This window comes from Molossus molossus, unplaced genomic scaffold (genome assembly GCF_014108415.1).
Source record: "Molossus molossus isolate mMolMol1 unplaced genomic scaffold, mMolMol1.p scaffold_m16_p_8, whole genome shotgun sequence".
NCBI classification, from domain to species: domain Eukaryota; kingdom Metazoa; phylum Chordata; class Mammalia; order Chiroptera; family Molossidae; genus Molossus; species Molossus molossus.
Window position 1 is genome coordinate 83,078,787 of NW_023425402.1, and position 24,660 is coordinate 83,103,446.

The window sequence follows — 24,660 nt, forward strand, 5'->3', positions numbered from 1 at the left end:
TCTACGCTCTTAGGTTAGCTGGCTGGCCCAATGGCACTGCATCCAATCCGGGGTACTATGCTTTGAAAGATGTCCAGGACTGGGGTAGGTCTGAAAACCACCCATGAGGAATAGTTCACGTGAATCTTTTCTCCTAGAAAGGTTTTGTTAAATAACTATCTTCAAACATTTGAAAGGCTATCATGCAAGAACAGAAGAGATTTGTTCTGCTCTTCCAAAAAGCATGTGAGTTGAAGGGAGTATAGCAGATTATAATCAATAAAATATAGGACATCAAAGCAACTCAATCTGACTGACCAGAGGAAAAATAGTATCACTGCAAAGTAGTGAGCTTTCCACGGGCATCCCCCTCACTAGAAGCCACATGACCTTTTGGCGAGAATACCACAGAAGGAATTCAAAGGGAGGTTAGATGATTTCAAAGATCAAGTCCAGCATTAAAAGTCTATGACACAGTAAGCGTAGCCAACAAGACTTTAGCCATATAAGCTTAAAGGAATTTACTCATGCCACTTGGATTTGGCAACTGCATCTATAAATCTGCCACAAACAGTAATTCTCTAGTTGAAAGGCAACCTCATTATGCTTTTTTGGGTTGCTACATCTTTAATTTCTTATTGTTGTTCTCTGCCTTTCCACGTATTCATCGCCTGTAAATATATACACAAACAAAAAAGTGTTATTTAGTTTGTTATTACCATCAGGCTCTTTGACCACCACCACCTCTTGATCTTGTCTGTTCTCACTAGATTTCTTGATGTTTTCTAGTTCAGTCCAATAGTCCTCCATAGATAGTTCATCCACAGAATCCTGGGAACTCGATCGATCAAATGAAGGCTTCTCCTTAACTTTGGGGATTTCTTGGTTCATAGTGTACTGGCCATATCTGCGACTATAAATTCAAAAGAAAGCATGGTTTATTTTAGTACATGAGGAAGCAGTACAATTTAAAAAATGTCATAGCAGTGAGCTGAAAAATTTGGAAACTCCTTAAATACCCCTTAATAAAACCAGAGATATATACATATTGAAACTATTTACCCTGAGATGCTACTAATTATAATATGCTTATAGAAGGAACGGTTTCATTGTTTACCCCCCAAAAAAGTATGGTGAAGAACAAATAGCAATGTGAGAAATCATTTTTCCATTTCCATTTCACTTAAATTATTTTGACTTCTTTAAACCTGAAACCTTGTTTGTAGAAAACAACAGGTTAAATCTTGATTAGAGGTCATTGGTTAATTAAATTAGGATTAAATTTGTAAACAATATTTCACATTTATCATTTATATCTATAAACCAAACTCAGTTAATCTTCATATATCAAATATCTACAATCAGTAAATTAGGTACTTTTTGAATTTCTATTTTATTTTGGGAACCAAAACATACATAGAAAAATGACATATTGAGTTATATTTTACTATAGAAAGCAACTTTTAATCTTTACTTATAAATGTGCTCATTACTTACATGTATTTTTAAAGTGGCAAAACTTCATTTATTGAAAAAATTAATTTATTGGTGATTCTAATTCAATATCTTAGATTACTGCTTAAATACTGATTTCAAATACCATCTACGAAGAAAAGAATAAATTTAATAAATGAAGGTATTTTTATGTTAATTTATTCAAATTAACTATATTCTGTCTTTATATGTTACATCTCACCTTCTACTAAAATTGAATGAAAGGACCTTATAATAAAAATTCATATATAATAGAAATTTTAAATTCTTTGTTTCAAATTGTTCATTTTGATATAGAGGGACAAAGCCTAATTACTTAAAAGAGAAAAGTTATCAGTTATGGTGCCTCTCTTTTATATTCAATAATTTTTTTTAAATACACTTTTAATGGATACAATAACAGGTGAACTAGTGTTTTGTTATTCTAATTTCACATTGCTCTTTTATTTCGCAAGAAGAAGTTAGGAAGTAATACTTTGCTGGATTGGTTTTACTTACAGCACACACACAAATAAAAAGATACGCAGTAAAACAAAACTCTTTAATAGCATGTGAACATTTTTACATTTAAACTGGCCTTTCCTATATTTACTTAAAATAGTCAGATTTAATACCACATAAGGGAGAAGGGTCACTAAATTCTAGTCAAAGCTACATTGCAGTTAAATTTCAACGGTTTCTTAGAAAAAAATCATAGAACTTAATTGCCTATTGCGGCAAATAAATGCAATATAACTGACCACTTAACTGTAATATGCCAATAGGCTAGTTTTATTCTTTTAAAGATGGTTCTCTGCCTTGACTATGCACTGGTTGCATTAATGAGTGAAGAGTCACTGTAATCTCCCCTCAGAAGTCACGGTGGGGTGGTGATGAATGAGTGTCAGGACGGGGCCAACAGGAGGAAGTCTAGGCATGTTTGTGGGAATCTCTTTCCTCCAGTCTCCATTGTCCATTGTGCGCCTCCCCCATCCCTTAATTCAGGGCAACTTCCTCCCTCCCTGCCCGAGCCATCCTGTTTACATCCCTGTATCCCAGAACGGTCCCCTTCTCTCACCCAAGTGGCCTAGATAAAGTCATTGTTCTCATTGGAAAGTTTACACTCCTGCTTCTTAAATTAAAATGTGAATGAGAAAGCTCCCTCTCTCTCTTTAAAACAAATAATTGTTTTTAAATTTCTGTGATCAGCAGTTCAGCTTCTTTATGGGTCATTCATATTCCTTCATTCTGCTCTACCAGAGGTAGCTATTGACAGAAAGTCTGCCAGATTAATTGGGGGTTTATTTCATGTCCAATACATAGAGGCCCTGTCCTTGCTTTTGTTTTACCTCCCATTGTCATGGAAGCTCATCTACTTCATTCCTATCTCCTACAACTCTCAGCCACAGGAGACTTCGATAAGTCCTGTGGAATGTGGAAAGTATGATGACGAATGCCGAATAATTTGGTTTGTCTGCTCCCAGGAAAGAGGAGCAGTTGGACTTAAACTACATGAAGTCTTTCACTCCTGAAAGAATGTGTTTATTCTGGCAAGAACTTCCCAGTAAATTTCCACTGAGAGAGCACACGCAGGAAAATGCAAGGGCACACACACCTCCCCATCAAGCCCTGCTTTCGGGACAAACCCAGAGCCCAAAGCGACACGCTCGGTGCTGATGAATCCACTTGATATTTGGACTTCAATAAGATTCCAACGCTAAATAGGTTTGCTGTGAAAACCTGACATATGGAGTCATGGAGAGATGGATCTTTTTTTTTTTTTCCTATCATCAGTAAATGTTACAAGAAAACATTTTTCTTATATTAGAGAATGCGGAGTGGAGGGAGGCAACCGTTGAGTGATAAGATAACCCTCCTTAGTCAGAACACCATGTATTTTATATTTCCTCTAAAAATGTAACTGAACATTCTTTGATTACGATTTACATCGATAAACATGTCACGTCACTTCTTTCCTCCTCAGAATCGACTCTACTTTTGCACTGCAGGCAGGCCAAGGCTAAAAGTCTGGCCTTTCTTAAAACTGTCCTGGTGAGAGGCCAGTTAATGGTCTCCTCTCCCCTGTTTAGAAGTAGGTTATATGACACCATGTTCCTTCTGCAAATTGGGTTCAAGAACATAAAGCAACATCTGCTACACATAATAAAGTGCCGAGCAGAAGTATTTTCTGTTTCCGAACGATCCACGCCGGCACGTGGCGCGGAAATCGAAGAAGCACCGTCTGTACCACAGGCAACTACCAGCTCCCCCACCTGCTTCCCGGCCAGGGACTGTTCCACCTTCCTTCTGCCTCACTCGGCCTCCAGAGTCCTATGTGCTGCTCCCAGGGCCGCTCTTCCAACACTGTCATCTCTCGTCTTCGACCACGACAAACCAGACACTGTCCTCTGAAGGCAGGTGCGGCCCGGCTGCCCCTGGCACCCCGACGCATCCCAGAGTCAGCACGTTGCCCGGGGCCCGTGGGCACGCACGTCACCAGCAACACTAACTTGACAGACCCTGACTCGGGCAATGTTCTTTCCTCTTCATCTTGCCACATGACCCCATGCTGTGTTTGTCAGAAGTGGGGCTTTGTTTCCCTATCTTTTCTCCTATTGTTTTTCTGTGGTCCTTTTCACCGGCTCAGTGAATTTCTAATGAACTGATAGTCTTCAAGGTAATGCCTGTTATTTATTTTGTCCCAGGGAATAGTAAGCTGGTCTGACAGGAGGTGCTCATGGCAAGGCGGTGGGGGTTGCCTGCATCACCCCGTGCTCTACTGGAAGAAAACAAGCTGGTCGATGAGTCATCCTGGGACCAGTGCAGTCAGCGAAATGACATGGAGACACGGGACTGGGAGTCATAGCACCAAATGGTTCAGGTCGACTTAGCTCTATGATTTTGGGAAGTCACTTAACTTCAGTAATCCTAACTTTTCCCATCTATAAAATGGGAAGAATACCAATAGCCTCGATTGCTTTGTTTGCTGAGTTATCAAGTGAGCATTCTTCCTGAAGTGCCTCATAGATGACCATGAAGAGGGCCCTCAACTTGGCGTCACTGCTGACACCTGTACAACGAACTGCACATAACTGCCCCTCCCCCACACTGCAATAAGGCCACCTGTGCCCTCTTCAAAGGTTCAGATTTACTTAGCCTCTAGGACAGCTGTTCTTAAACCTTTTGGTCTTGGGGCTCCTTCACACACCTAAAGAATATAAAGTACCCCCAGAGAGCTTTTGCTTATATAGGTTATATCTACTGATATGAATGCTATTAGATATTAAAATGGAAAAATCAAATACTAGTTTATTTGATAACAACAAACATCTATATTTTCCAAACTTATATATATACACACACACACACATATATATAGTGAGAAGAGTAGCATTGTTTCACATTTTTGAACTGTCTTTAATGCCTAGTTTAATTGAGGACATCTGGATTCTCACATCTGCTCCTGCATTCAAACTTTTGCCATATTGCGTATCATGTAGCCTCTGCCAAACTCCACTGTATTATCCTGAGAGAATGAGAGTGGAAAAGGCCAATAATGCTCTGGTGTTATTATGAAAATAGTTTTGATCATCTAGACCCTTAAAAGGGCCTTGAGACCTCAAGGTGTTCCTGGACCACACTTTGAAAACCGCTGCTCTAGGAGTTCTCAAGAACAACACCTCGTGGATCTCCAAAAGCACCAACTCTGTGGGCAGCACTCCGCAAGCCTTGCTGAAAGCAACAGACAGGCTTTCCTCGTGACTCTTGACCTACTTCTTTGTTTATTTTACTTTAGTTTTACAGCCTTTCATCAAAACTGGGACTTATTCCAATTGTATATCCATATTTAATTTATACTACAATGAGAAAGAATAAAAACGTCATTTAAAACCCCTGCCTTGCCAACGTCTTTTATCATTTGCTTTTATCCATCCAGCGTAAGAGGAAGAAGTTCTCTCTAAGCTTCCCCTTTTGGCCAGTGCATCTGAAAATGTGTATTTTCCTTTATGCTCCTTTGTCATCCATACCTCTTCCTACAACGATCTCAGGGCAGATTTGTTTGGAACTAGGACATTTCTTTGAACTATCTGGTCCAGTCTCTGCTTTTTGTATGTGTCCACCCTATCAGGGGGCCTGTTGCTACACCTCACAGCCAGTCTGTCTCCTGGTTCTGCCTCTTACACAGGCATTCCTGTGGCCCAAAGTCTGCTTTCTTAACACTCTTTGATGCTAAGACTTGGTTTTGTTTCTTACAAGATTCTTTCTTAAAGAGATACACTTTCGTTCACATTCCTTATCCTACTTTTGTCTCCAATGCAGGAAAAGAAGTGACTGGGTTGGGAGATGGAGACTGAAAAATAAAATTTATTTTTGTTTTGTTTTGTTCTGTTTTTAATGTAAAAGAAAAACGTTCCTACTCAGATCATGACTTATCATCAACCTAAGGACCAAGTACGTTTTCAATAAAGCCATATTTATTGACGTGTACACTTTAGGACGATATTGGACCCTCTTTAAACATATCCCATCATTTTCTAGGTGAGATACTGAGGCCCCAGGGTTAAATTTTCTCCGAAGTCACCCAACAAAGTGATGGTAGATCCAAGGTTAATGTTCTCATTTCTTCTTCAGTGGTTATGTTATTATACCAAACAGACTAGAAAGGGTAGAAATACTTTAGTGCATCAGATGCTCAGATCTCTCTGTTCTGTATTTCACATAACAAAAACAAAAGTGAACCTGTTGACAGTCTATAATTAATGTTTGTAAAGGACCACTGCACTTATCTAGAAAAAAAATGCATTTAACCATCATACCATACCTCTTTAAAATGCATAGAAACCTTTTCCGATGCATTTTCTAAAATATGGTTTGTTCACACTAGAGCATAAGTTCAAATGTACCCCCCCCCTTTTTTTAACTGTTTGAAGATGTTTAAAAAACTTTAAATGTCTTAAAAACTCACTCTACTTATCCATCTATATTACCTCCAAGTTGGTGGGGGGGACCAGCATGAGATTCTGATGTGCAGATTTTTCTCTTTCATTTTGGCAGGGATATTAAAGAAGTAATCACCGCCATCAAGAGATAGTGCAGCTATTAATACTCTGTAATGGCCCTGTCCATCAGAATACACTAAATTTGAATGACTATGAAGAGCTGCTGCCTACGAATGACCCAAGTCATTTTCCCCCCTTGGAAGTGAATGCCTACTATTGTTGAGCTGAAAGCAGTAATTATTAGAAGTGGCTCTGACAACCAGGAAGAAAGAACACTGACATGCCTGAAGGCAGTAAGAAGCTGATTAGGAAGCAGCATCACACTGGTCGCTCCTCACTCCCAGGTGGCCTTCAGAAACAAGGGAAAGGATTCCTGTCTCCTCTATCTGACCCAATTGCTATCGTTTAAAAAGTATACTGTTAATTTTCATAATTCAAATAAACTCGCTTTTCCTTTTTGCATACATTACCCCTTTCATGTACTCATTATTTCTTTCGGCTTTCTTTTTTTTTTTTCCAAAATAAAAGTCATTTCACATCTGTTTAGCACTGGATAGAAGTTCAAAGAGTCTACCTAATTCTGACACAGAAAAACAATGACAAATGAACCGGTTATCCTCTTAAAAACACAACACTGTCTAAGGGAAACTGACAGAAGCAGCCCATTAGTGACCCTGTTGAGAGATAGCTTTGAAAGCTTGGCATTATCACTTTTAAGGAAACTATGGCAAAAACCAATTTATGTGAGAACATCACCAAAAGAATAGGGACACAGGCAGTGAGCACCACCCAAGTCTAGTAAGAAAGAAGGGAAGGCACGGTACAGAGAGGCATGTGGGAGAGTCAGCAGGCAGCAAGGCAGGCTGGAAACATTCCCTTCCAGTTTGGGTGGAGACACAGGGTAGATAAAGGGGAAATGATGAGCTCTTGTTGGCCACCAGACACAGGTCTTTCCTGCTTTAGAGCTCTGGTTCTGGGTAGAAGTGAGATCCTCCTTGTTCCCCAAATCTCTCTCACGCAGCAGTTTTTCCCCTTCAGCTGGGGAGACAACAAGTGGCTTAGTGGACGCCAGAGGTTCTTAATGTTAAAATCTTCTTCCAAGAAGAGCATGAAAGGATCTACAGCGGGGCTTTGACATAAACCATCATGATGTTGGAACACTGGCTCACAGCATAGCAGACTGAGTTTGCATGTGCACTTCAATGATCTGTCACCTGTCATTTCTGGTTTTGGAGCTTGAGGAGCCATGAGCGGCCGAGTTTCCCGGGACACCCTCTGTGAGGCGCTCCTGCACAGAACAGCACAAGCTGCCAACGTTTTTGGAGACAGTGGAGCTGCAGATCAGCTGGCAGAACGATGAAGCTCAGAAGGGCAAACACTTAAACTCATTTTCCACACGATGTTCTCCACGTGTGTTCTGGGGGAGCAGCAGGACTGATGAGGCCAAGGCCATGGACATCCACCACATGGACATCAGAGCATTTTGGAAACTCAACGAAAATAAGAAACTGGCCAAGAAGCTGGCCAAGATGTATGATGTCTTTTTGGCTTCAGAGTCTCCGATCAAGCAGATCCCACAAATCCTGAGCCCAGGCCTGAATCAGCCTGGCAAATCCCTGTCCTTGCTGACCCACAATGAGAACATGGTGGCCCAAGTGGATGGAGGAGAATCCACAATCAAGTTCCAGACGAAGAAGGTGCTGTCTGTCATTGGCTCTTGATGACAGACGATGAGCCTGTGTACAATCCACTCAGCTGTCAGTTTCCTGGCGTCACTGCTCAGGAAGAACTGGCAGAACGTCCAGGCTTACACAGCGAGAGTCCCGTGGGCAAGCCCCCGCCTGCACCGAGGCACCGCTCAATGAACCGCACCGCTACCATTACGAAAAGGATCCATCACCAGGACTCGTATCCACCTGACACCCTCCCTATACCTGCAAGTTCATCTCCAAAGCGCTTTCCATTTCTTGCTGGGGTCAATTAGAGAGCTACCTAGAGATTAGATACCAGCAGCTACCTTGCATTCTGAGCTTGGGCTCTCCAGATGGATCTGTTTTCCAGTTGTCATTACTTAATTCCATAACTTGGTAACATTCTCCATGGGGGTTGGGATAAAGAAAGACATTTACTCCCTTCTCCAGTCTCTCCACAGCCCTCACCGCATCCTGCGCTGACACACTCACACTTGTCTCTCTGCGTCTATATACACTGTGTGTTCCTTGGGGCAAGTGTGTTTTCATCCGGTGTCCCTGTGTTCAGCAAAGGACTCGGCATAGCAGACGCTTGTGAATTGTTCAATGAATTATTGCCACCTCTGGAAAAACAACCTCTTCTTAATTTCTAAGGTGGTTTTTAATTTACTTGCACAAAATTATAAAGAAAGAAGACAGGGACATGAAAGGTAGACAGCGAAGAAATTAGTCATCAGGAAGCCCTAAAAGGTCATTAATAGGTCACTGTTCTATGCCCCTGTAACTCTTAGGTGTTTAGTTCAAAAACAGACTTCCTTATGAGAGAGTGAGTAACAACATACAAAAGAAGGGGCTGATTTCACATCAGACTGTATCTAATATTAAACCACAAGCACTGGCACACAGTTTAAGATACATTCCCTGGTTCCATCCTGTCAAATCTAAAACAAATTTTAAACTACTTCTTGGATGCCTACTCTATATTGGGCACCCTATCTGAGATGTCTCTTCAACCAAGTTATTCAAACATTTATCAGGAGATATAAATACACACGACACTAACACCAGGTACGGGTGACATTTTTCGGTTCCTCACTGAACTAGTGGCCCAGACAACTGTCCAGCATGGCCTCTGGGTCATGATCTCCTTTAGCATCATTTCTAACATGCTTCAGCCCCACTGTGGTGCACCGTTCCTTCCTCAGTCAAATCTCACTTCCTCTCCGACTGCCACCCCTGCCCCTCACCTCCACCTCGGCCCCGCTCAATCACGCCCACAGACTCAGACCAGTGATTTGAGGTCAGTGCTATAACCCATCCCGGGACCCCTGTCTCCCCAGCTCTGTTCCTCACAGCCCCTCCCCCCCGCCCCGGGTTTGCCCGAAGCCCACTCACTGGTCCACGACTAAGGCTGTTCTTCCTGAGCTGGGGTGCGGCTGCCTCCCCACAACTGTCAGGGCCGGGTCTGGTTTCACAAAGTCATCAGGCTTCAAAGGTAGTTATCAGCATCCAAAATGTTTGCCAACCTTTTACCCATTTACTTCTATTGCTCCTGACAAAGCAAACGTTTTGGCTTTACAGTTGCAGATCTGTGCTCCTCTGTTCTTTCTGGAGAACCCATAGAGCTCTCAACACGTTTTCAGAGGTGAGAAGAAAAGGATTCGCTAATGAAGACCGAGTCTTCCCATCTTCTCGGATGCTCTTGAACTCACCACTCAGAAGTCCCCCACCACGCCTCCTATCAGCTTGGGGGCTCATTATTACCGTTTCCCAGTGTGCCTTAGACACACATGAATACAAACAGCAATATTCACCAACGTGCAACTCTCACATGCTGCACGTAACAACGTCTTCAGGACCTGGAATCCAGAACAGATGCCTAGCTGTTGGCCAGGAATTTCATCCAGGGTGCTGTCTGAAGACAAGCTGAGAAATTGCAACTTTCTGATATTCCCTCTGGTTCATAAAGTAGGTTGCTATTGATTCATAGCGCCTGCCATCAAAATATTTGTCGATATCACACACAAAAATATAAACATTAATATCTTTAACTTAATTTTGGAATAGGACTGGATAATATTGGTTTGATTTATTTCCTATGGGCAAATGTCTTGCCATTTCATAAGACTTTCAAATATATGATGATAACACCAACTTTCTTGTGCTAATAAAATCATGGGCAAAAGGCAAAATTGGTTTAAAAACCCTTTTGATAATAACTAAAGCTAAGTAAATGGACATATTATGGAAGAGATAGGTGCATAATTATCAAACTCCTCTTAGTTATTCATGATTATTTATTGGAATAAGGTAGAGAAATCATCTCACATCTCAGGGGGGCTACAGGAGCACAACCTTCCACCAGCCAACAAAAGAAGACCACAGATCAACACTGGAAGAAGACATGAACAGTGAAAGCATATCTGTGTTTACATTACACATTGAAAAGGGAGAGGATCTTCAAACATTATTCCAAAGAAATATCGGTGAATTGCAAGAGCTGAACAGTTGGGAAGAGCTACAGCAGTGTGGCGACTCCTGGGCAGGGAAAAAGCAAGCTGCCGCACGGGGACTTAGATGTAATTTTACAGATAGCGCCAAATGACCTTCAAACACTATAACGCTCCAGCGATAAGTACTGAAGGCCAGGAAGTATTTTATAAGTCAGGTGCTAAAAGTCAGCTCTGCTGAGAAAATGGAGAGGCTGGAGAAACGGCTTCCAGCTAATCACATAATTTAGTCCAGCTTAGAAACAACTTGTCCATAATGTTTTCCTCTAAATGTCTTCAGCAAGTCAGTTACCAAGTAGACTGTGTGAATATTACACAGTCTCTCATTAAATATTAAACATTCTCTCATTTTTCCTTTTAAATGAGAACATCCCAGGCTTTTTTCTTGGTACGTTTTAGAATCTGAGCTGACCCAACACAAGACAGATGGAAAGCGGCAGCCTAAGACTCATGACCTAGAAAACAGAACATGGGAGACTGAAGGCAATTTCCAGCTGTAAGATACACACTGCTTGGGGGTGAAGACTTGAAGCTTAACATTGGAAGGAAAAAACAAAATCAAAATCCCACAAAAGCAAGTGTTTTGGTTTAAAAGTCACTAGGCTCTCCGCATACCACATACTCTAGAGCACAGTTACGGACACATGGAACTGTGGTAAATCCCACCCACAGGCACATCAAATTCTGGGAGGATTGAGTCTCCAAAACTGGAAGTTTCTGTAACTGTCCTAATTAAATTCCTATCCTGGTCACCTTAGGACTCCCGGAGTCTCAGGCTCACCACCAAGCTTATGCTAGCTTACTATTTATCTTCTGCTTACACGGGACAACAGAATTTCCACGTAACCACAAGCAACATGGCATTTGGGTCCAAAATGCCATTGTATGTGGGAACTGAAGTCCACATGAAGTTAATGGCCTTGAGAGTTGCCTCCCTACCCACAACGTCCAGGTCAGGATGCCCACCTGCAGTCTCCCACTGCCATGGCTCCTGTTTGCCACTGTCCATGCCTGGGTTCCCCTTGCGCCCTCTCCCTAGCGAAGAAACAATCCAGGTTGGTTGATTCCTACTTTCTTCCAAAAGGGAAACTGCTGGGTCTCCTTCCTGAGCCCCAGTCTGGGCTGGCCAACATTCTGGGACCTCACATACCAGCTAGATCTGGTACCCATCCCCCACTCCTTGTCAGAAAAGAGAGAGGGAAGAAAGAATGTTGCTTAGGAAGCTAACCCTGCAGAAGATAATGGCCAATGGGCTACTGAAAAGAGAAAGGAGCCTCTAGAAACCAGAATAGAGTCTGAGAAAGTTCTAATAGGAGGTGAAAGAACGAGGAAAATTTAGCACCTCCAGGGCAAAAGGCCACATTTATGTACTGGGTACCAAAGCCGTGGTAATTGCGGTGGATGATGGCATCAAAGATGAACTTCCTTTACTGTCTTGTCAGGATAAACCTTCAGCAAGACCCAGGTTGCCAGATACTCTACAGTAAAGATCTAGGGCTAAAAACTTTTTTCTCTTGTTTCTTTTTTATGATTTTTTTTAACTCCAGTGTTTGAGAGCCAACCATTAAGGGTTCCCATCTCATAAAGGACGTTAGCTAGTTGCTGAAGCTGGTTCTATAAAGCAAAATACATAACTTTTATAAGAAATATTTGTGGCCCTGGCTGGTGTGGCTCAGTTGGTTGAACATTGTCTCATGCACCAAGAGGTCGCCAGTTCAATTACTGGTGAGAGCACATGCCCAGGTCGTGGCTTGATCCCCAGTACAGGGTGTGCAGAAGGCAGCTGATTGATGTTAGCCTCTCATATTGATGTTTTTTTTCTCTCTCTTCTTCTCCCTTTCCTCTCTCTCTAAAATCAATAATAAAAACATATTTTTTAAAAAAGAAATATTTGTAAAGCTCTTAAGAACATGCCAACCTATGTAATCCAGGAATGTTAATTTCATAGTCCAATAGCTTTGTGAATAGAAAGTGTCATTGAATGCCATGGCCAGTTTGGCTCAGCGGTTAGAGTGTCAGCATGATTCCTGGCCAAGGGCATGTACCTGGGTTGCAGGTTCGATCCCCAACACCGGTCAGGTTTGTATGGGAGATGGGAGGCAAGCAATCAATGTGTCTCTCTCACATCAATGTTTCTCCCTCCCTCCCTCCCTCCCTCCCTCCGTCTCTCCACTTCCTTCCCTTTCACTCTAAAAAAAAAGAAAAAATATCCTCAGGCAAGGATTAACAAAATTTAAAAAATTAAAAAGTTTCACCGAACGACAATCTCCACATTTATTCATTAATCTTCCTTCATTGTGGGTGTTGATCAAAATTCTGTAAGTTGCTTTTTAATATCATTGTGGTAGGGTTAACAGTCAAATTAATCCACATATTGAAGTATATTTTCCATTTTAAGTAATGAAGTGAACACTGGGATTGGAGTACAGTCAATACTTCAATGTTTTGGTGGAGTGATGCTATGGAGCTTGGCTTCTTTCTTGTTAATAATAAACAGATAACTAAGTTGTGATTCATACATTCATTCAACAAATATTGACTCCTCGTTAACTGCAAGGTACTATACATGTTGATTGATGTCCAAGGTCTAAAGACCTCTGATCCGCGAGAGTCTACGTTCCAAGGCAGATAAGTTACGCAGGAAAATAATGCAGGCAGCACTGGCTTCACAATACTTGAGAGGGGCAGACTGCAGTGCTCACTTCCACACAGAGGCAGCAAGAAGCCAGAAAGCGTACAATATGTTTGCAGCACAGTGAGAGGAGGTTAAGGAGGCAGATTCCAGGTACTTGCTATGTCTCAGTCTAATTTTATAAAGCTCCCTCCAGAGCCAACAACGTCTTCCTGTTATTTGATTCAACTTTACTTTCCTCTAATTTAAGCCCATTTCCTCTGAGCAAATAAAGAATTAATCAGTGTCTCTTTTATATCAACCCTTTTGTTGGGAACAGCTCTAAGTCAGTTCTTTGCTATACCTTGAATTGGCCAAAGACGATCAGTCCTTTGATTTTCCGCCTATATTTTACAAAGCAGTGTCTTAGAAATGTACCATAAAAAAATAATTTAAAAAAAAAAAAAAGAGAGAGAGAGAGAAATATACCCTGAATACACATTCTTAATAGCATCTGAATCATGAAGAACCACCTACAGGTAACAGCATATCATCTTTGTTTTGAAATATTCCCTTTGAGCCTTTTTTGGATTGGTTCTTGCTCTGCGAGTGAACTGTCCAAGCTGGTGTTGATTTTATAAACAAGTACCTGTTTAGGCCCTCATGGGTGGTCCTTGGCACAGACACCAAAGTTAGAAACGTAATCATAATTGCCTTTTCTTCCCCACTGAAGAAATGAGCGCTATTATTGGTTCCCATGGCTCTGCTTTCTGTTTTAAAAAGCCTTTGCTGATCGTTTGCATTAATATTATGCTAATAAAAGTAAGGGGATGCTAACTAATTCAGTCTCTTCAGTCGTAACTAAGGATCAGAGACAGAGAGAGAGGGAGAGGGAGGTCATTTACATATTTTCATGATTGGAGTGAATTGGCATTTACATACTTGTCACTGTTTCTGAAGAATAATGATACATGTTGGGCCAGCCTGGGCAGAAGTAATTTCTCCAGTGGAACCATCTAAAACCCAACTATTTCAAGAGACATTTTGTTTCTAAGTATGAATCTCAGATGACAAGGGCGACCATCTGCATCATAAATACATTTCAGTTCCTCCCTGCAAAAGGAATTCATTTACTGCTGAAGGCCATTCACTTTCACTTCTGAGTGCTTATTCCTCAAAAAGCTTCCAAGTGTTGTGAGAACAATGATTAAAAGAGGATCTTTCCATCTGCACTGCATTAGGCAGCAAGACAGCCCCTCCCGCAAAAATAGCTTTGCATAATCCATTGTGCCATTTTAAACCTTAATCCTTGAATTGCAATAAGCTATGGGGTGAGGACAGAGGAGGAAAGAAAGACTGACATTCATTGGCTACCTTCTAAGGGGTCACCTCACTCTCTCTTTTGGCAGCTCTCCAAGAATCATAGTACATGTGCCCTCACCTTATCTCCAATAGGTTCTTAATCACGCCTGAAATGCTGTCTTCATTTTTAGTGCATACTAATGTCCCAAGAAAGAGCATTTCTTAGGTTATTATCACCAGATAGTGTAGAAAAGAAAATCTCCTCGAAGACAGAACTTGGGCTGTCTCCAGATCCACTGTTCATTGTGAGCATGACAGATACAGTCACCCTACAAAAAGAAGGATAATACCTCAAGTCTATTCCAAGTCTAAAAATCATATAACTCGCCCTGGCCAGTTTGGCTCAGCGGTTAGAGCGTCAGCCTGCGGTCCGGAGAGACCCGAGTTCGGTTCCCGCTAAGGGCACGTACCTCGGTTGCAGTTTGTCCCCGGCCCTGGTTGGTCGTGCGGGTGGCAGCCACTCGATGTGTCCCTTCACGTCGATGTTTCTCTCTCTCTCTCCCTTGCTCTCTCTCCCTCCCACTCTATCTGTACAAAAAATGGAAAAATATCCTCGGGTGAGGATAAAAATCATATAACTCTAATCTGTCCACGCTAATTTTCACCTGTGAAGCCTTAATTTAACCTCTCACTCCACTTTAGTGTTGCATTTCTCAAAGCAGGAGAAATTAAGGTGGGGTGGGGAAGGGCCTCTCCAGGTCCCCCACTTACCCCTCAACCGTAGCAGCTTCACTTTGACTTGTTATTTGGAGACCCACTTACGCTGGAAAAGGGCGTCTGACCACAAAACATTAGAAAAACAACTGCTTTAGGCTTCTCAAGTTTACATTAAAAACTTTTTAAATTATCGAATCCTCAACCTTTTAACACTGAAAAATTAATTAAGCAGATGGTTTTAACAATGATATGCAATATATATGATTCTGAACCAGAAACTCTAGTGAGAAATTCTGTGGGCAGCAGGGTTGAGGCAGGGCATGGAATGTGTATTTCATACTAAAATTTCTCACTTTCCATTTCTTATTACTCTCTAGGGTATGGTAAGCATAAATAGAAAAAAAAATTGAGTTTTGTATTTATAGGTGACACCAATGTACAGGGGACATATGGCAAAGTTCCGAAGATTCAGTTTGATAATTCAGTAAGAATTCAAAGAATTGTCTCAAAAGGCACTACAGCTTGAACTGGATCCAATTGTAGTATCTTCACATAAATGATTTTCAAATCAATAACTCATAGTAATTGAAAACTTCACCCAACTCATTAAATAACTTCTCTTAGCACAGTTGGGTGGTGGCAGGAAATCTTCCTGAATGGTTTTGAATGCGACAGTAAACGGCTGTTTTACAACAGTGCTATCCAGTTAAAATAAAAGGCAGGCCTCAAAAGGCATGAGTTCAGTTTGGACAGACTACACTTACAACACGTTAGAGACCCCTGGGTGGCGTCAGGACACCTACAGCTCATACCATCCTGCATAAAATTCATTTGTCTACCTCTGTGCCTTAATCAGTGGTCCTTTGGGTACAATGTGCCCCCAGGACCAGCAGCACCAGCATCAAGTTGACAGAGAAGCAGAATTTCAGAGCCCATCCCAGATCTGCTGAATCCCAGTCTGCATTTTCCCAAGTTCCCAGGTGTCTCCTACGCACACTCAAGATCAAGAGCTCTTGACAGAGGTCCCGCCTGGAAGAGGATAATTTCAGCAGCGGTCCGCATACACAGGGGAGTGAACAAGAGCTCAGGGAAAACAAAGAACTTTAAACAGGCAAAAGGAAGCTGTGTGGTGAAGAGAAGGAGGTTTCATGTTTGGAATTTAAAAAGAATCATCATAAAGGTAAACAACAGCTCACTTTTTTTTAAAGTACATTAAATAAAAACTGAACCAAGAAGAAAAGAAGGAAAAGAAAAAGGAACCAACCCCTTTAAAAATAATGAAAGAATCACAACGGTGAACCCACATTTAAGCTACAGAGAACTTCTGTTTAGCTCTGGCCGGGTCACTCAGTGGGTTGGAGTGTTGTCCTGTACACCAAAAGGTTGCGGGTTCGACTGCCGGTCAGGGCACATACCTAGGTTTCAGGTTCAATCCCTGGTCGGGGCATGTGTGGGAGACAACAGATTGATGTTTCTTTCTCTCTCTCTCTCTCCCTTCTTCTCTCTCTAAAATCAATAAAAATATACCCTCGGGTGAAGATAAAAATAAATAAATAAATAAACCCAAAACTTCTATTTACAAAACACAAATTCAAAAGAATATATGTACTCCTATGTTCACTGCAGCATTATTTACCACAGCCAAGATTTAGAAGCAGCCCAAGTGTCCATCAGTAGCTGAGTGGATAAAAAAGCTGTGGTACATGTACGCTATGGAACACTGCTCATCTGTAAGAGAGGATGGACCTGGAGAGCATTGTGCTAAGTGAAACAACTCAGTCAGAGCAAGACAAGAACCCCATGATCTCACTCACATGTGAAGTCTAATGAACAAACTGAACTAACAAACAAAGTAGAGACAGACTCACAGATAGAGAACGGACTGACAGCTGTCAGAGGGGGAAGGGGGGTTGCAAGGCTGGGTGAAAAAGGTGAGAGATTAAGCAAAAAAAAAACAAAATTCATAAACACAGATAACAGTATGATGATTGTAAGAGAGAAGGGGGGTGGGGGAAGTAAAAGAGGGTAAAGGGGGGATAAATGGTGATGGAAGGAGACTTGACTTGGAGTGGTGAATACACAATATAATATACAGATAACGAATTATAGAATTGTATACCTGAAACCTGTATAATCATATTAACCAATGTCACCCCAATAAATTCAATTTTTAAAAAAAGAAAAGAAAAATAAAATACATTAAAAAAAAATATTTTTTTATCCTCCCCCAAGGACAATTTTGCATTTATCTTCAGATAGAGTGGGACAGAGAGAAGGAGGAAGAGAGAGAGACACATCGAGTGGTTGCCACCCACACAACCCCAACCGGGGCCAGGGACAAATTACAACCAAGGTACATGCCCTTTACAGGAACGAACCCAGGACTCTCTGGTCCGTGGGCCAACACTCAAACTGCTAAGCCAAACCGGCCAGGGTTCAAAAATTTCTTTTAAAGAACTTCAACTTATGTTTAAGATAAAACTCAGCAGAACCTGAGAGAGACCAGAAGCCCTGGGTTCCAGGCTGGCTGCCCCAGGCAGGCATCTCTCCTGCACACCAGCCTACCCAGCTGCATGGTGCAGGGCCAGAGAACAAGACATTCTCCTTGCAGATTTCCAACTGAGACCCACTATGATTTAACCAGTAAAAGGTGAGGTTCGTTTGTTGCCTCCAAAGACTCCCTGACAATAACAGGGAGAGTGTTCCGTTCCCCACCCTAGCCCAGCCCACCCACCTCATCCCACCAGCTCACCAGTGAAACTTCCCTGAAGTTTGGTTCCGAATCCAAAAGCTGCACAGAGCTGACTCCCAAACTACCAAGAGGTCTTGTGTGTCCTGTTTCCCAGGTGACACTGCCGTTGCTGTTGCACGTTGCCACGCACACACCCAGAAGGCCGAGCCCTTGCAATCAGGAGCCCCTCCCATGACCTGCACAGGTGGCGGCTCCCTGCAGGTGAGACCTGCTGAATGCTTCTGGCAAGATGCCAAATGATTCAATGCCACTCTGTATAATTAGCATTCCATGCGAAAGCCTTCAAATGATTTTTAAAACTCGGTTCTACTGCAGGTCACAGAAGCAAAGCCGGGAATGGCACACTGTGCTTTCACGTGGGACCGGTGCGCATGACCACAAACACGGCGGACGCCAGAGCGGCAGCGGGGACAGGCTGCCCTTGCAGCGAAGACAGCCCAGTGAAGGGCCCGTCAGGGCACAATGCCTACTTCTTGGAACACTCGGTGTAAACCTGCACTCTCCTTTTGAAGTGAGTGCGATTTGTCTGTTGCCATCTCTCTCGCCTTAAATTATGCTCCAATATGAATGTGGAGAGGTGGTTTTGTTCTTCCAGAGCAGATGCCCTTCACATTAGCACGTGAAAGCTACTTACAGCATCTTCTCAGGCAATGAACTCGGCCTCCACAGCAAAGCTGCACCAGATGGTCTTTCCAGTGATACCAAGCCCACCTGGGCAAGCCTTCTTTCGGTTCCACCGTGCACGGGGTCACAGGCATATCTACCTAGCCACGTAGCCCTTTAGTTAACATCAGGATACCTACAGCTCACACCCATCTTATACAGGACTCAGTCTTTACCTCTGCGCCTTAATCGCTCGGTACTATTCAAACACAGAGGCACACTAAGGCAGCCAACTGTATTTCCAACACCTCTCAGTTCCTACAAAGAAATTTAAAAGCCCCGAATCTGCTGGGAAAGGAGAGGGGGAGATGGCTCATGCTCTATTTCAAATGTAAATGTTAATGAAATGTTTATTATCTATGCCACACAGTTGCTCCATTACAAGAACAAAAGAAGCATTTGATAGTATACCAGGAACAATATCGGACAGTTACCACAATGATCCCCAGTTTCAGGATGAGGAGCCAGAGACTGAGAGAAAGAGATCAACGGGACCAGGAAAGCGGGGACACAACCCAAGCGGCCCTAGAGGCCATGCTTCAGGCTCTACATGATAAAAGCCTTTGAAACATGTCCTCAGAGAGGGTCATCCGCGTTCTGAGGGAGTGAGAGCAAACCTAGGGAAACTAAGTCAAATCGCGGTTAGCCTTCCTGAGCTCCACAGCTGGCTCAGGAGAAGCGCAGCGAATCCACCGCGACTACCCACGTGCTTCAGACCTGAGTGACTCACAGGAGACATCCAACCTGTCTTTATCTAACACAGGCTTTTTTTTTTTTTTTAAAGACACAAAGACCTGAGTTCAAGTATGGCACGAAACCCTCTGCATCCTTAGTTCCCTAAATCTCATCACCCTTAATTATTCCACTGTGAATCTGGCAGAGTAGAAAAATTAGGTGATTCGCCTAGTGACATACAGGTAGTTAATGGCTGCACCAAATCTCTAAAAAGGTTTCCGATTCCCAGCCAGTAAACAGCATAAGCAGCTACCTTCCATTAGAGCAGATGGTATTATGTCAGAGAAAACACATTACTCTCCAACTTTATCGCCAGGGTAATAAAGACAGGCAATAAATACTCTTTTATTGATCATTATTTTCCCTCTGTGAACTTTGAGAGCCTAACCCACTGATCCTTTAGCTAGTCTTAGGAACAATTCACCACAGTGATACAAATACAACTTCATATATTTGCCAACATAGTCCCTCCTTTGAAACTAACTCCGGTGGAAAGAACAAGGCTATTAATATTAAGACTTGGAGCCATCACAAGCTGGGAACCTTCAGGCTAGATCTGGCTCCCAGAAATGTCTGTTTGGCCAGCAAGGTTCAAACATTTTCAGATTGGCTTCCCACATTTTTCTCTTGTAACACGTTCTGGGTAGTCAGCAGGTACTATAGGGCTGGGCCCTGTGAACAGGGGATATAGTTTTTCATCCACAGTTGGGAATCCACATATGAGGAGAGCTGACTTAGTTATGAGTAGATTTTCAACTATGCAGGTGGTCACCCGCCCCCCCAGTCCCCTGAGTTGTTCAAGGGTCGCTGTCCTTCCAGTTCGCATAGTTCCCACCTGCAGTGCTACTTGAATGTTATGCTACCTGCTGCTCCCTGCGGGCACCTGGTTTTCAGTCTCTGCTTTACTACATCAATATCATGGCATTAAAACATGATCCACCATTTCAAACCTATCACCAATGATTCTGCATAAAAATAGGGCTCCCTTTATCTAGAAGGAAGGGAGCGTGGCAGGGTTTGGGGGATAGCACTGAACTGGGAGATTGGGTATCTTGATACTGGTCCTTCCTCCATCAGTAAATAGCTATATTACTGTGATCAAGTCATCTAACCTCAATGGATCACGGTTATTTCCTCATTTGTAAAATAGGCAAGTTAGACTGGCTACTTAAAATTTCTATTTTTTCAACTAAATATATCCTTGTGACATGTCTCTCATTTCAGTCGTGTATATAGGCATTTTCCCAAATAGAGAGATGTTAGTCAGGGGGAACATGAAGGATTTCAGGAGTCACACAGTCTCGAATTAATTACATGGTTTCTGCATTTTCCATGAGAGCTGAGGCATGTTATCTCAAATTCTTTGAGCCTCAATTTTGTCACAGTCATTCTTTTACTCAAAATAGTTTCTTGAACATCTACTATGTATCAGGTACCTTCTAAATGCTGGGGATTCCATGGGGAACAAAACAAAGTCCCTGTTTTCATGAAGTTTACACTGTAGCGGCAAGGAGACAGAAAGGAAACAAATATTTATAATTTGTCAGGTGGTGAGAAGTGCTGTGAAAATAAATTAGAGGGGTGAAGAGAATGGGAGAGAAGAGGCTGGTTGGATTATTGGAAATGGGAAGAGAAGACCTCTCTGATAAGACCCTTGAGCAGAGACCTGAATGAAGTAGGGATTCAGGGAGGTTTAGTCCTGCAGATATTTAGGTATAAATTGTTCCAGGAAAAATAAATGGGATCTAGATTGTTCTAGGAGTTGTAAAAACTTAATGCTGCAATTAGTGGAACTTCTGACAGAGTCCTCGTGATGAGCGGCTTTGTCCCCCACCCCCATCCTCACCACTCCCCCTTCTCCAAGCAGGTGTCGTCTTCAGGATGTACTGTCTGCCTTTACTCAATACCAAGCAAAGCAAAGCAGGCCAAGGGTGCGAGGACCTCACCTCTAATTCCTTGTGCTAACCACTGACAATCTACAACGGTCAAATCCTAATTTTGATACTAAAGAAAGAGCACCAAGTCCTTCCTCGGCTATGTTCTGAGAAAAATGCTTTCACAATCAAGTGCTTCACAATACACACAGGAAGTTAATATTTATGATCTGCCCTCCGCGGAGAGCGAGGGACAAGCAGAGAGGCAAGCGTCACAGGCTCCATGTCAGAAAAGCCTGGCTCACATCCCAGCTCTCTGCTTGGTGCCTGCATGACCTTGGGCAAGATACAAACTTCTCTGAATCTCAATCACCAGTTTTTTCACCTGTGAATTGAGGAGTAACAGTGTTAGCTGTTTTCAGAGTGGTGGTGAGACCTGAATGAGCTTATGTCCATAAAACACGTGGAACTTTTTTGGCACAGAGGATAATTAATGCCCAGTGATGAGTATCTATTTCTGTCAAGGCTTCAGTGTACAAGCTGCAGACAGCAACGCTGATTAAACAGAAGAGAGTAGTTTGAAAAGCTTACTGGCTGGCTCCCCAAATGTCCAGCAGCCAGGAATAGTGCCCCAAATCATGCCGCGGAGCGATGTGGGGACACGGGCACGGCAGACGGTGCAGCTGACACCTCCTGTGCCCGCCGCACTGGATACTGCCCTGTTTGCAGGGAGAGGAGAGCTCTTCCTCCCAGCAAAGCTTGGGAAGTAAAGAATTCCCCAAACCAGAATGAGAGCTCAGATGCCCGGCAGTCCAAAGGAATGGCAGGTGTCCAATCACACTGCTCTTACAATACACACGCGCTCTGGGGCACACACAAGTTTGCTCAGTCGCCTTCTCTCACCTAGAAGGCCCGGCCCCTCTCCATACAGTCGGGCCGCATCCTGCAGGCTCTGCTCTGGGGAGCCTAGTCTGGCTCTGGTGCCTGCTTCTGCCCTTCCCAGCTAATTCTCTTACAAGGGACCTCATTATACACTGATTTACATCCTGACTATACATATGAATATACAAACAGACACAAATCATTTTGGGAATACACAGGGTAGAGATTAGAAATAAATGCATACATGATTATAAATAACACTGCCCGGTTCACTAATCATTTCATGTGTGTGTATCTCAACCCACCTCTGAGGTCATAACTCTTGTTGACAGTCAACACCATCCTTTTTTCCTGTACCTGTCACAAGCCTATTTCCTGTTCTGTGCCCATGCTAATACCGCTTCCTTTACATCTGGGATGAGCATAGTTTTCATATTGAGGGTCAAGTATCTAATTCATCTATAAACAGTCTTTTGTTAAGAAAAATAGATTCAAACTCCCATACAGAATGAGGAAAGTAATCAGTGTCAACAAATTTCACAAAATATGGAACCGCTTATAAATGACAATGATCACTTTATAAAATCACTTTTACTCCTTATTTTCAGATTTTAAAAAAACTCACTCTCTTCCCACTCTGAAAAGTGGGGAATCCCACACTGCCCCATTTTATCAAGAAAAGGGGGCAGGTTTTTATTTATTTTTTTGTTGTTTTGTTGTGTCTTCGTTTTCCCATGGAATAATATCCCCATCTTGTGGGCACTATTACTCAATGTTTTTAAAAAATCTTGGTGACATTTTCAGAACTGTGACATCTATTAATACTGTTCAGGGTTAGCTAGAATTAAACTATTTGGCCCCGAAGCCAGAAACCCCTATGTCTCCACCCAGAGCACTTACAAATTTAAAACAATTAAAAGCCTACAATTGAGTCGTTCATCAAACAGGTCTACAGAAAAAGAAAAGATGATAGATAGATAGATGATAGATAGATAAATAGAGATAGATAGATAGATAGATAGATAGATAAATAGAATTCAGAGATACCTAAAGAGGAAGTCCTGCCATGAAAGGGTTCTCTCTTCCCAGTGAGTAATAAACTCATTCAGGAAAATTTTACGGAGATTCAGGGTGTCTAGCACAGTGTTGGCTGTTATGCTCAGGTCAGGATGTGCCAAGCAGAAGGCAACACATATGTGAAGGGCAAAGAGAAACTGACAAGAACCTCAGTGGTTTCCAGCAGGCTCCTGGCCACGGGCAGGAGGCTGATATCGGCTGCCTGGGCTCTTGTCCAAGAGAAAAAGGGTTAGCAAGCATTCAGAATATGTGTGTGCAACAAAGCTGAAAACCAAGAAGGGAGAGGAGGAGGTGATACACTGACTGGAACAATGGACAGGCAAGAGGAGGAAGCATCAGTGGTGTCCTTTCACAGAGGAGGAGAAAGGACATGTACATCTATCAAAAAGAAATAAAAACTCAAAGTGAGAAAAAAGTCTGAGAACAGTTTCATCTCTCTTCTCCTCCCACATCAAAGGCCCCTTGGGAATCTGAGCACGTCTGCAACTTACAGGTTCCACAGATATTTCAAGTTCCCTTGTCATAGCTCCCATCCCTTTGGAATTATCATGCAATAAGCTCATTTGGCCTTGCTTCCTTTCATTCTGAAGAGCCTCAGAGGGAAGGGGAGTGGGGTGGGAAGAGATAAACCAAAAACGTATATGCATATATGCATAAATGGGCACAGACAATAGTGTGGTGAAGGGGTGTTGAGGGTGGAGGAGCAGGAGAAGGGAGTCAATGGGGGAAAAAGGGGGACATCTATAACACTTTCAACAATAAAGATAAATTTAAAAGAAAACCAAACAAACAAAAAATAGTCTTTCAGTAGAGACAGGGGAAGTGTGCTTCCCACACCAGACATGATGTCAACCCACTGTTGTCAGCCCTCACTTACTTCAGAACAGCCTTTCCTGTGGGAGGTCATCGTGCATGCACAGAATAAGTGCGGCATCCTCACCCGTTAGTCCCCGAACCATCAGTGTACCCAAATGTTCACCAAAAAGATGCAAAAACATTCCAAATGCAGCAGGTCTCATCATCTCCAACTTCTCTTTTAAATCTCTTTGCAAATCATAAAAGCAGTCAGTACAAGAGCAGGCTGGTCCATTCAGTCCCAGGCCCTTCAGTCTCCCATTCAAGACCCGCTGCTGCCCCAGATTTTCTCCCCATCTGGACTGAGGTCCATTTCCCACTTCTCTCTTCAAGGACCCAGCCGATCCCACAGTACTGACTTGCCAAGTCCATCTACCCAGATCCTCTGCACAGTTTCCATTCCTCACGCCCTCCCTACGTTCCCTGATGTCCATTACAGCCATTAGACGCCATCCCCAATTCTGATGCCATCCCCATCCTGAAAGGGGCTGGTGCCACAGGACAAATGCAGGCTTTTAAAAAATCTTTTCAATTACAAT

The 24,660-nt window shown here is 42.6% G+C and overlaps 1 protein-coding gene and 1 pseudogene across 3 annotated transcripts in view; one reads left to right on the top strand and one right to left on the bottom strand.

Moving 5' to 3' along the window:
* ARHGAP18 (Rho GTPase activating protein 18) overlaps nt 1-24,660 on the bottom strand; it is a 123,181-nt gene that overhangs the window by 56,749 nt on the left and 41,772 nt on the right. For all 3 annotated transcript variants that reach the window (XM_036247895.1, XM_036247894.1, XM_036247896.1), the window contains exon 2: nt 699-892. In XM_036247895.1, coding sequence (XP_036103788.1) covers nt 699-892 — 194 coding nt within the window. The remainder of the gene's footprint in view (nt 1-698; nt 893-24,660) is intronic.
* LOC118621260 lies at nt 7,699-8,317 on the top strand (annotated as a pseudogene).